This window comes from Siphateles boraxobius, unplaced genomic scaffold, assembly GCF_051911475.1.
Source record: "Siphateles boraxobius isolate OS27281-9 unplaced genomic scaffold, OSU_SipBor_1 37, whole genome shotgun sequence".
NCBI classification, from domain to species: Eukaryota; Metazoa; Chordata; class Actinopteri; order Cypriniformes; family Leuciscidae; genus Siphateles; species Siphateles boraxobius.
This window is the reverse complement of record NW_027508997.1, coordinates 3,049,964-3,066,062: the sequence shown is the minus strand read 5'-3', so window position 1 is coordinate 3,066,062 and position 16,099 is coordinate 3,049,964. Positions and strand designations below refer to the sequence as shown.

Genomic DNA, 16,099 nt, shown 5'->3' with positions numbered 1-16,099 from the left:
AACAAAACTTAATTAAGTGGCCAAAATCATGTCTGAGCATGTCTCCCGATATATTGCGCATCCTATCTTAGCCTATGTTCACTTTTCATAATCAATATAGATGGGGAAAAAATAACATTATTATTTTTGAACAAATATGAAACTAAATGCACTTAGTTAATGGCTACAACACGTAGCCTAATAGTAGGCCTGAATATTGTTATCATTACTTTTTTCAAGTTCGGCACGAATTACTATTAGCCTAAATGTGTTACTAAATGATTTGAATGTATTTTTAACATTGTTGTATTTAAGGACTGTATTTGTGTGTTATTTTTAAATTATTTGTTTTATGTGGTGGGCAATATTGGAACGTGACATTGGAAATATTTATTTTATTTTTATTATTTTATTTATTTTACTATTTATTTTGTTTGGCTTTTATTTATTTCATGCAGTTGCACTTACTTAATTTATATTAATTTATAGTATGAGTCCCTGATTATGTTGCATGTTCTCTTCTTGTTGTTTTTGTTGTTGTATTTTTAGACAAAAAATGGATGGATTTATCGCGTTTTGAAAAAAAATACAATTAACTTTGAATTTATCATCAACAATACTGTTGTTTGATTTAATAATAATTTTTCATGATGGTGATGGTCTCGATCTCCAGAGAAGTGTCTCCTCTTTGCCATCTTCCGTGTGTCCATGGCGTAAAATGAGGGCGTGGGGGAAGCGGATACTTGAATATATAGGGGCGTGTTATTCTAATGACGATCGTTTTCAGCCGCGGCATTTATCAAGGGCAGGTATTGCGTACACCTGGATTTCAAAGGTACGCACAGCTTCATAAATCAGACGGTGAGAGGAGTGTAAGCATAATCTTGCGCCAACATACGCCCGTTTCTACGCAAGAATGATAAATGAGGGCCAATGTGTTGGCTCAATACAGCATGGCACTTCGGTGGACTGCATGTTTTTCACTTTCATTTTCACTTTCCCTGTTATAAGATATAATATCTTGCCACTATATATGGTCTTTAAAATTGTAATTTTACATGTAGTACAATGCACAATGAAATGTGCTGTTTTGTGTCCTGGTTTTAATTTAGGATGGTACAACCAGAGAGCTGGGTTCACTTTTATTTACTCTTAGTGTCAGAGCCTCCAGTTGGCCCAAGGCTGAGGAATCTGTAATGTGTGAGGACAGTATGAGACTGGATTTCACTTTCATTTCCTCTTAAATAGTGTCAGAAGTCCTGGTAGTCCAAGGATGAGGGAATCTGTGAGGTGTGAGGAAAGTACCAAACAGCCAATGGCTAAGCTGTAAATCCATTGGCTGGAATTTATGATAAGGGGAACTCCCATAAGTGTACCTGATTTGAGCACTGTAAATCGCATTTACTCTGATGTATACTGCAGAACTAGCAGACTCTTTATTTATCTCAGTCAAGTATGGCATTGAAGCAAACAAAAATACTTTACAATAAGTTGAAGGGGAAAAAACAGGATGGAAATGAAGAGAAACCTTTAATGAAAAACATAAAGCAGACAGATGGTAAGACACTCTCTTGTTCATTTATAGCCATTGATTTGAAACTTAATCTTTGCATCTTTGCACTTGTCAGAAAAGCTATCATGTTGCATGGGAATACTATGCAGGAATATTGTTTCATGTTTTGTATATTTGCATGGTTTGATGAATCAAATTTAAGTTTAGGGTTAAACAATATTTCAAATGGAATACATTTCCACTTCCTTTTGGATCAGATGACACTCATTTTTTGTGTATTGAATTTATATAAAAAAATGCATTAGAATGTGATTCCCTTATATAATGACTTGAATATGTTCTATGGTGAGATTATATTTAAATACATTTAAAAATGTAAATTAAATTATTTTTTTAGGGGTTATAACATTAAAATTTCAGAATGATTCAGCTTTCGAAAAGGACTTTATTAAAATAAAGTCATGTGGTGCAACCAATATGCAGGATAACAAACAGGAAATGACATCATTCAGAGGACCCCTGCAGACCCTCATGTGTCAGGCAGGGTCAACAAGTCTTTTAAAGTATCAGACCCCAAATATTTCTTAAAATATTTAACCTGAAATGATAAGACAAGGTTAGTTTAGCTTGTAAAATGTTATGTGGTGACTCCCCCAAAACTAAATGATAATTATAACGGAATAATTCATGATCTTTGAAATAATGTTCAAGCTAGGTTCACAAGTGTAAGGAAGACGTTTTATTTGAAGGTTGCATCACATGAGATCAATTTACACTTTTCTTGAAAATAGCATTTAAATGTTTTCAAAACATATGAAATCAAAATGAATGCAAAAATTATATGTAACATCTTTAAATCTTACAGAACAGACATTTGAATACATGCAAAGTTCAGATCAGTCTGGACAAGTGTATCTTGATCTAATGGATCCAGATGTTAAAGCGAGTGACAAGAAAGCACTTGATATTCTCAGAAAGATTCTGAGTGAACAATCAAACCTTGAGGACCTTGGCAAGGCAGCTGAGGTGTTGAAAAGATGGAGCAAACTGAACGGTGTTACCATAGACAAGAAAGAAGGCAGCTTCCCTGAAAACTGGCTCTGTGAGTATCTTCAAGAAGTAGATCAGTTTGTGATAAAACACATTCCCACGCTGCCAGAAGAGGGACCACAAGGATCTCAGTTAGAGCTACTGGACTTTCTAAAGAGCACAAAAAGCATGATATGCCATGAGATGCTTCGATTAACACCTGTACTGGAAGATACTGGGCTGCTAGATCATCTGATTGACAGTTACAGCCGTCACCTCTTTCACAAGTTGAACTTGCTCCTAAACAGAGATCTGTCTGTGGAAGAGACCTACTGCCTTTTAGAGTGGGGAAAAGATGTCTTCTTCAGGTATGAAGTTGATTGTTGTTTACTTTTCTGTACATCTGCTTGTAATAAAAAATTAAGGATGAGCTGTTGATGAATATATTAACTAATTTATGTTACAGTCCAGATTCGCAGCATGTCTTCAGACTGAATGACCCTCTGCTGTTGATGCGATGGTTTGAGAAAGCAATAAGGAAACTACTGCCAATACTAAAGGTCATAATATGCTCCACCTTTAATTGTTAAAAGCATTATCAATGTATTAGGCTAACAAGGAGGAAGCTAAATATTTAGGAAGGATATAAAACGTGTCCCTTTCCCATTTTAAATGCTACAGAATGACATCTCTGAGACTCTACAGAAAATCCTAGACTATGATGAGCAACATGGACATAATGAGGAAACGATGGACGAAGAAAGTTTCATCAGTTTGCACATAGATGTCACTCAGGTAGAGAAAATAATGCACAATCCTTCAAAGGGGGATTTTTAATGGTTTCTAAATATGCATTGTACACTTATTTTATGTTGCTATGTCTTTTCAGTATCTGAATGCTGTTATTACAAAATCTGAATCATTTAGTAAGACCTTTATGTGTACGGCACAAAAGCACTGTCTCAAAGAGCTTCATCGTTTTGTTCAGAAGTAAGTGTCTAAAATGTGTTTGTCTTCATATTATCAAAGTATTTATTTTTTATACATGTTTGTTTATTGATTTCTTCATACCAACGCATACTGAAATAATATGAACATTAATATGAGATTTTACTTGTTCATATGTTTTAGGTATGTGGATGCAGAGAAAAAACACCTAACAAATTGGCAATCCTTGAACACAAGGGTTCAACACAAGGGCTCTGTGTACTTGTTTCGGGTCATCAGCACCTGTAGGCAACTCAGGTGAGTTTTATTTTTAATGATTAATACAATAATAACTTTATGACTCCAGTGTATAATTAACTGGCTTTATATAATGATCTGATTCAGTCTGTATTCCTGCATTATGTTCATACACAGGCAACCACAGAACTGTAGTTCTGTCTTAAAACAAGTTTTATGCTTATATTTATTTTGCTGTATAGATTTTTTGCTCCCCAACTCAACAATCCAGATATAAACAAAAGCAAAGATCTCTTAAACATCATCTGCATATTAACGGAGCTGGAAGATTACGTTTGGTCTATTGTACAAAAGATGATGAAACACTTAGCACAGGTATGTCATTATTTCATCATCAACTGTTTATGCATGGAAGGAAAGTTCGGGGATTTCCCAAATTAACAGAATTCCTAAAATAGAATGTCCCAGAAATTCTGAAAGATTTTTGGTTTGCTTATATAGTTTGCTTACATTTTTTCAACAATGAAGCAGTAACACATTATAATAAGGTTAAATTTGTTTACTTAATATGCATTAGACATCATGAACTAACAATGAACAATGCTTTTCAAGCATTTCAATCATGATTTTGCAGTAAACAATAGTGTATATTTATAAATCAATATTAACCTAGAGTAATAATTATGGAAACAATTTGGAAATTACTATGTTTCTTTGTAAATATACATTTCCAGGACAGTTTAAGATGTTATTTCAAAAAGGGATGTGAGCAAATTCATACCCTGACAGAAGCAATCCAAAAGCAGTGTGCATCTCTGCCTCAGAATGACGTTGGAAAGGAGATTCAAGAGGTTGGTTCTGTACTCATAAACCCACTCAAAATGTTTTCTTCAACAGAACTTTAACTTTACATAACTCTTTCACACTTATTTTCTGCTCCTCTGCCCCACTTTATTTCTGATAGATCTTTGTGGATGTCGCCTACGACTGTGTTTCACACGTGTATCTGGATTGCTTGATGAAGAGCAAGATTAACCGGCTTGAAAAGAGATGGGGAAATGTCGGAGAAAGGATGAGAGAGGACGCTCTCAATTTCCACAACACATTCACTGAACTGGTAAAAAAAAAACTTTTTTATTTTTTAGGGCTATTTTTCTGTTGCATTAAGTTTTTAAAAGTTCTTATCTCATCAGAAATGTAATTATACTCATAGTGGTGGTACAAAGGCCCAGTTATTGTATGTTCAAGTAACAATTGGTACATGAATAAAAACAATATAGTTTGAGGGAACTGATATCAACCATTGCTTATTGAAGCAAATGATGCAGTTTAAACTAAATCATCCAGTACTTCACGAGTCCCTTTGCCCATATAATCTTTAAGCTAATAAGGTTAAGCATATTTGGCTAGCTGTCCGCAGTGGAGGGGCTCGAGGAAGCAGCTTCAACTCAAGCTTAGATATACCCCCCAGTGGGACTACTAATGCTTGGATGATGAGTATGGTAGCAAGATGTCTAAATTATATTGGTGGAGTTGGGGAAGTGGAGGGATGCCAAAACAGCTGATGCCAGAGCAAGGTGAGCGGCTGCTTATATGCTCCGGCAGTTTATTGAAAGATTAGATGGGTTCACTCCTCTAGAAATTACGTTGTGAACTTCACTAATATTTCCACAAACACTTTTTGTTATACTGGTTGAAACTCTCTATATCCTGATAGCAATCAATAATAGAAGTGGTCTAAATATTACAACATGTACAAAGTTCTGTCATGAAACTCTAGATGGCGCAGGCTGACAGGTCCATAACTCAATCTGCTTGCAATAACATCATTCTCCATAGGGCACAGCTGATTGGTTTCTGCTGTATCAGTAGCCAATGAGCTTGCTTCCTTACCTTCAAAGACTTGGTCAGCATTTGCTGTAGCAGTTGTAGCGTGCTTTCAGAAACCCTCCACCTTTCCCAGCTCCACCTGTATCTGCTATGGGTATTTCATAAATGCTATAGTGTACAGCAGCAGCATGTCTTGCTCACAGCAGCGTGTCATGTATTGATTGGCATTAGCGAACATCAGCAATAACTAGCAGCAGAAGCAGCAGAGCAGATCTATTCTGCCATGACCAAACACTGTCATATCCATAACCACGCCAAACATTTAGAGAGCTGTCATTACAGAAATATATCCACGCGTTTCATGAGGCTATGCAGAGATGAAGACTTCAGATCTAAAACAACGAGTTTATGCTGCACTCACACCATGTCGTAATTAAGAGATGACAACCCATGTGACGTTCTACTTTGAGCTATTGTCTCTGAAATTGTCTACCCTAGTTTTAATGTCTTTAAGATACTGAATTAAAAATAACTTTGACAGTGACGATCAGATAATCCCCAAGAGTATGACTCATGTGCACATTAGCCACAGCATCAACACAATGCACTATTTTCATAGACAATGTGTCTTTTTTCTGCAGCGTGGCAGTGATGACCAGAGGAACCAGCTCCTTCAGAGTCTGAGCGAAGTTTTGATTTTTAATGATGTAAATGCACTGAAGGTTACCTGTTGTGATTTTTCCAAAAGATTCCCTAAGGACAGGTAAACTCAGCCAATAACACTCGACTGTCTTTGTATAACATTTGCAATATTCAAACATGTAATTACAGGTCTGGAAATATAGGTTTTTTGATATTTGTAAGATTATTTGTGTGTAAATGAGTTATTTTGTTTTCATCAGAAAGTGCAGTGAAGTATTCTGAATGTTTTGCAGTGAGCAGTATGTACCTGGTCTGCTGCGCTGGAAGGGGGTGTTATCAGATCGACAGGTGAGGGAAGTACTGGATGTGATCCGGGACGTTCTGAATCCAAATCCTAGATGTGTCACCCGTCATTCCCTGAAGAGCATTTGCTGTTGTCTTTGATATGAATAACACCATGAGCCAGACTTATAAAACCTTGGTTTACCAGTGTTTACATGGCATGACTGTCTTTCTTGACATTCAGTTTGACACATTTTTTTAAATATTACATTTAAAGTATTATTTGTTCAAAAAATGTTTCTATTTTTTGTGTCAAATTACCTTTTGTTTTTACTTGAAATAGGAAATAATGTATTTAAAGAGCATTTGGGTGTTTGCAAACAGCGATATAGCGTGTTTTGTCGGCAGAAAAGGATAATTCTGCAGTAGCAGTCTGCAAGCCTCAGAATTTTGATATATTTTCCCAAAGGGAGTTTTAAAGTCAAGTTTAAAGTCAAATTTGGAGAAAAAAATATTATAAGTTTGATTTTTATATATGTAAACTGCATATATAATATGTAAAGCTATTGTTTACATCAAATTCATGCTTTAATAGTAGACTAATCATTGCAGTTTTCATCAGTCCAGTTTGTGGCTTGTAACCATAAACGACTCCGTTTAGCATCAATTGCATCTTTTGACAATTATATTTTTTGCTGTCCGGTTCATCCAAAATCCAAAAGGACTAGACATTTTTTCTCTTATTCTGTGGATTTTTCCCGTTTCCCTCCACTTGTTACCACTTTTATTCTGCCATCACAACTGCAGGTGACGTAACTAATGCCTGCTACCAATTGGTCTTTTGGACCACCGGGAATTTTTTTTGCTTTTTTTGATACTCAGTTTCTTTTCTATGATACATTTTTGTTAATTAAAAAAAATATATATATATTTAAAAATGTTATTGTAAAATTATTTAATATTTATATTGTTTACATTTTGGTTAGTTATTCTAATATAAATAACATTTCATTTCAAAATTGGATGCAATGCATTTTTTTAAATTCATTTGGGAGATGTTTTTATCCAAAGCGACTTATAAATGTGGTACATCATAAGCAATTTATCATACAAGAGTCAGCAGTACTGTATAACAAGTATACAATTAATGCCTTTGGTATAAAGACAATAAAGACATAAATGGCCATTTTTTGATTCTATAATGTCTTTTTTTCTGACAAAATTTACACAGAGCATTGATGTTTGGTTGTTTCACAACTTCATGGTTTAATGCATTTGTGTATGTCTGATTGACAGTTAGTTTTCAAGGATGGGAAGCAGGAGGTAAAAATAAGTACACTAAACCCACATCCTGAGTTCCTGTAAAGGATACGGCTTGTCGGGAAATCTTTCAGGAACAACACATCCATTGTGACAGCAGATGTGTTTCCTAAAGGCACCGGTAACATTGAATAGTTTACTATTTCACACTTTCACACCATATCCTGTTTGTAGACGTCTGTTACGGCCATTCTCATAATCAGTAATTATCACGCATAGCGCCAAAGAAACAATTAGGATGTGTGTACTGGAATTATTTGATACTGATAGAGACAATTACCATAAATTCTCTTAGGTTTATTTTTTCACAAACCACATTACAATGAGAAACTGGAGAGGAGGGTATTGTTAAGAACAAAGATGAATATTAAAGTTTAAAATTAGATACAACTAATTTTGACAATTTTTATTCTATTTTTTAACTAACTGTTTATTTTTAAAATAGTAGAAAAGAGTGTAGCAGCACACGTCTCTCAATAATTTGTCTTCAATCTGGATTCCATCCATTTCATAGCACAGAAACCGTACTTGTCAAAGTTACTATCTGCTTATGGCAGTGCATTCTGGTCAGCTGACTTTACTTATTTTGCTCGATCTGAGTGCGACCTGGTGTCCCATAAGGCTCAGTCTTGGGCCTTCTTTTATTTATTATTTATTTACTGTCCCTTGGACATATTTTTAGGAAGTATGGAATTCATTTCCACTGCTATGCTGACCACACCCAGCATTACATTTCTTCCATGCCTACTTCTGTTTTTTCTCCACTTTCTCTAGCTGATTAGCTGAAATTAAAATCTGGTTTTCATCAAATTTCTTTAAACTTAATAGTGGTAAAACTGAAATTCTGGTATATCCTGGTAGGTACAAAATCTACTCTGCCAAAATCTGAGCGCTTTTCTGTGACTATTGACCAGTCCATAGTTTTTCTATCCACGCAGGTTAAAGTAGCCTATAAATAAAATTTATTATTATTATTATTAAAGGAATAAGACTAAATATATAAATGGTGATTTGCCATTTTATTTCACAAAGAATTTAAGCATGTACAAAATGATTGCACGATGCCTGAGCACAAGCAATTCTACAAAAGCAAGCAAATCTACATAAACAATGTTCAAATGTTATGAAGCAAAATTCATTTAATCCTGACTATGGAAAAGAAGCTCCTGCTAAACTGGAGCGAATCGCTCTTTTCTTTGATCTGATCTTTGCTGCAAGTGACGCTCTCCCGGATCTTCCTGCGGTCTAATGAAGAAAGATTTCCCTTGAGTTTCAGCCAAGCGGAAATATGACGGTCACTGTAAAAACAAAGAGACATGAGGAAAGTGCAACAGTCGTTCTTGCCAGAATAACTCCACAGCATAATCCACTATACCTGAGATCAGGGTAAACGCTCATCAGATTTACCAGCTCTAACTTTATACTGTCTGGATCCTGTAATTTCAGCAGTTCCGCTAATTTGGGAAGAATGTCTTTCAACCAATCCATGTTTGATCCCTGGAAAATTAGACAATGCCATGTTACAAAATGGATCATTATATTTGTTTTTCAAGATATTAGGTTCTGTGGTTTCTTCATATTAAACTTGTATTTTAACAAAAAGAAAAAAAAATACAAACTTAACCTTTATTTAGGATGTGTTTTTTTCTGTATGTGTACTTACAGCTGCAGTAAGGCATGTATGTATCTGTTCACTGTTTAAACACAGTTCTGATGCTGCCATCTGTTGCTGATCTTTATTTGAAAGTTTGATCTTTCGCTTCATCATTTTCCGTACATATTCAGCAAGAAACTCCTTATGCATCCCACCCAGTAGCTCCTAATCATCAAATCAACCAATCATGGACCAATTAATTATAAATATAAATATATATAAATATAAGTATAAAGAAGTCAATCTTTTGGTTGGTCTGTATGTTTATACCTGGCAACACATTTTGTCCAAGTTCTTGAATTTCTGAATATATTTGATCAGCTTTGCAAGCAGCTCTTCACATACACCGTGACTGTCCTTGAGCCACTTGTAGGAACCCACCTTCCAGTACAAATCCTGTAGGAACATATATATTGACATTTATTTCAATGCATATAGAAACAAGTATGCAGAATCTGGTCATGATGTGTCAATTCAATAATTGAATTGAATTATTTATGTATTACTCTCATATGAACTAGAGAAGCAGTTAATAAAAGGAAATCATCCGGCTTGTTATACAACTGAAGAATGAGGACCCGACAGCATGCATGTATTCACTGCCAAGATAAACCACCTCAATGGGTTTTTGAAAACAATGAAAGTTTATTGTGTTGGTCTAGAAGTCTAAGGTCTGGTTCATTTAAAAGCCATTTTTCAATTTAGTATTTTAATACATGTACATATTAAGAGCCAGAGGTGTGAAAATATGAAGTACAGCAGTTAATTTTTGGAGTCAGGGATTTTTTTTTTACAAGGATATGTGTTAAATTGATCAAAAGTGGCAGTAAATGTATTTACATTTATAATGTTATAAAATATTTCTATTACAAATAAATAAATCTTTTGAACTTTCTATTAATCAAAGAATCTTGTAATAAAATGTACAAAAAAATGTAAGCAGCACAACTGTTTTAAACATTGATAATAATAAGATTCTTGAGCAGCAAATCAGCATATTAGAATGATTTCTGAAGGATCATTTAGTTTGTCCACAATATTGATCTCAGAACCTCATATTCATGTTTCAAACAAGTTGTGAGGATTTAAACTCTGGATACTGTAGATTATAAAGAAAATAATGTCCTGCTCGTTGTTGTAGGATTTACTGCTCTAATGTTGAAAAGTTTGACAGAGCATTGGCAAAAACAGGGCTTTTTTATTACATAAAAGTTAAAGAAACAAAATTTTGCTTTTACCTTTAGTTCCTTATGCATATTAGAAGTAAAGTAATGTTGGCTTCTTTCCGTCATGGTAGTCAATAAAGACAGACAATCTGTTTTGACTTCTTCAGGGAACAAATGTGCATTCTTTGTAATATAGTCCCTGCGGGGAAAAAATAAACTCTCAATACAAATTCAAAAAAGTTAAATATGATATTTTAACTGAATATAAGCGACACCAACCTGCACTGTATGAGAAATGATTGGTTGACCATCAAAACGGCCTCAGTGTTGGTCTGCCTGCTTTTGATGACCTTTGCATGAAATCTTTCAAAACTGTAGGAATGGAAATTGAGTAAATGAATCATCTGTGTAAATAGAAGTACACAAATACAAGAGCAGGAAGGCTCAAAAAGAATGTTGTTGGTATTTTCAGAAATAAATATGAAAAAAATGAGTCAGCTTATAGTTACTCACTCTTTCAGAAAATTGCTCATCTGGCATGTTATATTCCACGCTTTTGTCTCATCGCCTAGCATCTTTTGAGTATTCACAACATGTCCATGAAAGCACTAGGAAAAAGGGAAGGGGAAAAGAAAAAATTTGTTCCTCAAAAAATCCATTGTTTGATGAAGGGAAAGAATTGCTAGTTACTTTTCCTCTTGTCATTATGTAAGACTTGAGAAATTAGAAAATGCCGGGCAGTCTGGTTGAGGAGATGGTGACGCTAACTTCTCTCTTGGGAAGTTAGCTTCACCATTTGAGATGCAAGTCTCACCTCAGAATACATCTCTTTCCCTATTCCCCACTCCCTCTCTCTCATGCTGAGATCACCTGAAATTCACCATTCTATCTTTTATGGTTTAAATGTGAACAATTATCATACAGTTTTATACATGTTTGTTATAATTTGAAATGTCTCAGTGCGACTGGTACAAATGTCTCATTCAGAATCATGTCTCATTCTCAGAAGAGAAGTAAACCAAAGGTAATAAAGTTCTTAAGAGTTTAGAAATATCTTGCACACAGGAGGGTGTGTCTTCCAGGCAAATTGCATCCTGCTCTCAAAAGGTGTAACCTCTGAATGAAAATTCCCATTGTTAGCAAGTGTTTCCAAGTGAAAGAAGTTTCTATCTTGATCTGGGTATATAATGAATTGCAACAAGAGGTTCAGGCGCGATTTGTAACTCAAATTAGCCCGTGATGCAGAGTGCATGCAAAACACTTCGCATCATGTATTTAATAATGTCAAGGTTCGCATCTTCTCTCTTTATTCCAGAGCATTTGATGTTTTGTATCTATTATCTTTGAACTGATTATGAAATTGGCATGTTACATTTACCTGACATAATAAATTGTAATAATTGACTCTAACATTATTTTCAGTAAAGAGTTAAAAAGAAGTCAAACATTCACTCACATTTAATAATGGACAGATATCGTTAAAACCTTTTCATTTATGGTGTCAGATGAAATAACGATTAAATACATGAGAAAATGAATTTCGTTTAATCAAATTACTTTGCCACGAGGAAAGACAGTAACGCGCATTCCTTCACCCGCTTGGATTGGATGCCTCCATTGGGCCGATTGAGTCGAGCTTACAATTACCTGGATCACATCAATGGCCTGAAGACAGCAATACACTTGGTCCCTCAGTTGTGGAAGTGCTCCCTCCTTCCAGGCTGTTTCTTCTCTTTCCAGAATTTTGTGGAGGTGTGTGCTCACTTCCCTCTAGTGAACAATAATGGATCAAATTAAAACTTAATCTTTGTGCTTCCAGCATAATAAAAGCACACACTATGAGATGTTGGGCTATTTTGCTTACATAAAATGCCTTCTTTTAGACTAGTAGAAAGAAAACATCCAAAGCACAAATCTAAATGTTTATTACATATATATTACATATATATTTTATTGCACTTCTAGATGTAGATTTCAATTACAATACATATCTGTGATTTTTCTCATGCACTGATCTCCACTTTGGCAGCACTGCAGCCAGCCAGCCACCAAACAGTTTTATTATATATTTGAATGAGGGGTTTGTTAAAATGACAATCGCCTGATTAATATAACATCTTATTCTGGAAAAAAAAATGATTTTTCTAATTTATGGACTAATAAAAAGAGATTTACGAAAAATCCCCTCTTTAAAAACATTTAACTGTGAAACAAGTATTTTGAACCTGGCTTTATCCAATGGAATTATATGCAAATGTGAGCATTTTTAACTAAAGAATGCCTTGTTTGAGGATAAAATTATAGAAAACTTAATTGGGGTAGAATACAAAATTGGGGAAGTAAGACAATATCTATTAGTTAAAAATTGTGCCTAGTTCACTTGTGGTGTCTTGCCTAGAAAACAGATGTGTTTAAAAACATTAAATGTATCGTAAAGCATCAAACCTTCTCGCTGGTCAAAAACTGCTGTTCCAGTGGTGTAATCATGCCTTCAGGAAGCAGTGGATCAAGCTTTGTGTAATCGATCACCTCTTTTATCTTTATGACATTTAAAATACTGCGAACAAAGAAAGACCAAATATAAGTTTGCCTCAAAACAAAAAAACATTTAAAGGGATAGTTCACCCCAAAAATGACCATTCTATCATAATTTACTCACCTGACTTACCTGTCGTTGGAAACCTGTATGAATTTCTCTCAACTGTTTTTTGGCAGTCAATGGAGTCCAAAAAAAACAAAACACTGGACCCCATTGACTTTCATTACGGAGAAAAAAGGGCCTTTTTCTAAATATCTTCTCAGATTTGAAATAATCTACATGATAGTGAGTAAATGATGACAGAATATAAATGTGTGGGTGAACTATCCCTTTAAATCTATTAAATATCTAATGACTAGCCTATATACGAAATTATCTGTATTTTAATAATGGTCTAATTTGTCTCCATTTCTATTTCTAACTAAGTTATATCTTAGTATCGGATATAAAGTAAATACAGTAATGAACTGAGATCTGCAAAAAGTCTCCTGAGCTTTAAAAGAGCAGCTTCTGAGCAAGGATTTTATCCAATATATTAGTCCAATATAGAATGAAATTAAATTAAATGAGATAGATAGATAGATAGATAGATAGATAGATAGATAGATAGATAGATAGATAGATGAGAAAATGTACATATTATGAGAAAAAAAACTGTCTAGTGTCATTTGTGTCTTACTTGGGGTACTCCTGGTTCACCCACTGCAATAGCAGAATGCAGTCCTCATCACACAGTGTGTACTCTGCGACTTCTCTCAGCTTGGCACTGAAGATGTTATGGTACAGTGTGGCATAAAACTGGCACACATTCTCGTGTTCTGGGTAGCAGCTGCTCACCCATGTCACAACTTTCAGCAAGTCTTCTTTCAGTCGTTTTGCTTGGCTGGTGATCGATTGCTGCATGGAGGATTGTATCTCAACACTCGAGTCTAACTTTGCTTCCTCCATCCGCTTGTGAACAAGTCGCTCTAGCAGAGCCTCGTGGTTCTGTTTACATAGCCTCGGCCTCCATGGTGGGCGTCCCTTTTCTTCAAACCCTTCCCAGCGTGTGTCTTGCTCCTCCTCCTGCAGAACAGCGTGGACTGCATCTTTCAGTACCTCCTGCTCCTCAGCACTCTGGAGGTCGAGGGAGCTTTCCAGTGTCCGCATCACCAACTCAAGCAGGTCCTCATAGTCTTTTGCTAGTCTAGCCTCTGAGTCTTCCTCTTCCTCCACCAGCTTCATCTTGGATCCGATCCCTTCCTGCTTCAACGCAAACAGACGGTCTTCTCGGATCATCAGTTGTTTCCCTGCATCCACAAAGCGACATGCTTCTAGATTCTGCTTAAAAGTGGGGACCTCTGTAGAGTACAGAAAAAGGATGCTTGAAAAGGACAGTTCTTTCCAGCAAGGTTGCGTTTTTTATCCTTTTAAAAAGAATTAAAATGCATATTGTATAGAAAAAAAAGCAAGATTTCTGTAAATAGGCTGTCTAAGCAGAACACCATAGTTTTGAGATATGATCTTATTTGTGATGCACTTCAATACTGTAAAAAAATTAATTGTTAAATATAGTCTTTGTTTCCATTTTTTTAACTTCACACAGTAATTTCATCACAATATTGATATCACAAGTGTGATTTTCTTAATCAGTAATTTAGGTAACACTTTATTTTACAGTGTCCTTGTTACACGTTACATGTAGCCTAGTTAGTCCACAGTAATTACAATAAATTGTGCATTATTATTATTATATATTATTATTACTCATTATCCTTATTTTTAAATTTATAATTACACTGTAACACAGACACCTTAAAATAAAGTGTAAACGTAATTTAATTAAACTAGTAGCCTATAGCCTAACTACAACAGCACAATGATTTTACTTAAATAGGCTATAAATATTTTTTTTAACAAATAACATAAATTTAAATAAAATTACACTTAAGTTTGTCCTTTTAGTGGTTTTAAATGATTTTCTACTGCTGAATCCATAATAAACAAAAATTCATAACAAAATATTTTTTTTCTGTAAATGTAGAATGTCAGTGCTGATCTTTAACAAGATGACTCTGCGAATAACTCTACAAAATAAGATATTTTGTATATCCAATTACAAAATGTTAAAATATGATTGTTTACTGAACATAGCTTGCAGGAGAACCTAATGAGCATCTATAATTCTTCCTACCTGGAGTATCGTTCTTTTTGTTATTCCGTTTAAAAATGTTTAGCTTTCCTGTTTTTTTGGTCATCTCTTCTGATGAAGAAAAAACAAATGTCGTGATATCAGGTGCGCAAGAAAAAAAAAATGAATTTCAATTCTATCTTTTTTCCTTCATCTAGAACTGTTTGTGGATATAACGGGCTTAGAGTTTTATAGTCTTCATCAGCGCAAGGCGGCCGTTGGGCGGAGCCCAATGGAGAGCACTGATCTGTAGCGTGCGAGACAAGTTTATTAATAGTAGGCTACAGTAAGAAAGATAAACAGATAAGCAAGTTAGAAATGAACAAAGACATTAGGGAGCTCGGTGAAAAAATCGTTTGTATAGTCTGTTTCCTGAGTGAATGTCCCTTTTTCTTCTTGATTTAGGTTAAATCGTGATTTCAAATAGTTTATAATAATTATTTATAACAATAAATAAAGTAGCATGGACATTCTGCTACCTTAGGACTAGCCTTTAGCCTACACGATATCATGCGGTAAAAGTATCCTGTTACATTTAGGCTAGGCTACGTCTAAAATCCATTTTTTGACAGAGAATCACGTAAAAATACTGTGACATTGTTTCAGGTTGGCAACGGAAAGTTATTGGTATACTACCTGATTATATAACTTATAACTGTATATTTAATTTAAATGAAGTTATATCCCATGCAGGCTACTGGAACTAAAATGTAGCTTACTGATAATCTCCATAATAATATGATAAATCAGAGTTCACGCAATAACAGCACGCATGTATAAACAACAACAG

General features: G+C 34.8%; 2 protein-coding genes across 2 annotated transcripts; one reads left to right on the top strand and one right to left on the bottom strand.

Moving 5' to 3' along the window:
* The first annotated feature begins 918 nt into the window (after nt 1–918).
* On the top strand, nt 919–7,646 carry LOC143703005 (tumor necrosis factor alpha-induced protein 2). The gene is made up of 11 exons (XM_077197043.1): nt 919–1,537; nt 2,358–2,889; nt 2,988–3,081; nt 3,203–3,316; nt 3,411–3,511; nt 3,653–3,766; nt 3,949–4,081; nt 4,441–4,557; nt 4,671–4,823; nt 6,178–6,299; nt 6,472–7,646. Exons 1-11 carry the CDS (start codon nt 1,435–1,437, stop codon nt 6,620–6,622), a joined length of 1,734 nt encoding a protein of 577 aa, XP_077053158.1. The 5' UTR covers nt 919–1,434; the 3' UTR covers nt 6,623–7,646.
* Nucleotides 7,647–8,780: 1,134 nt separating this feature from the next.
* On the bottom strand, nt 8,781–15,470 carry tnfaip2b (tumor necrosis factor, alpha-induced protein 2b). Its single transcript, XM_077197042.1, has 11 exons — nt 15,313–15,470; nt 13,819–14,479; nt 13,046–13,157; nt 12,248–12,370; nt 11,114–11,208; nt 10,880–10,972; nt 10,673–10,799; nt 9,705–9,830; nt 9,444–9,599; nt 9,156–9,277; nt 8,781–9,078 (listed from the first exon to the last, which is right to left on the bottom strand). Exons 1-11 carry the CDS (start codon nt 15,374–15,376, stop codon nt 8,916–8,918), a joined length of 1,842 nt encoding a protein of 613 aa, XP_077053157.1. The 5' UTR covers nt 15,377–15,470; the 3' UTR covers nt 8,781–8,915.
* Nucleotides 15,471–16,099: the final 629 nt, after the last annotated feature.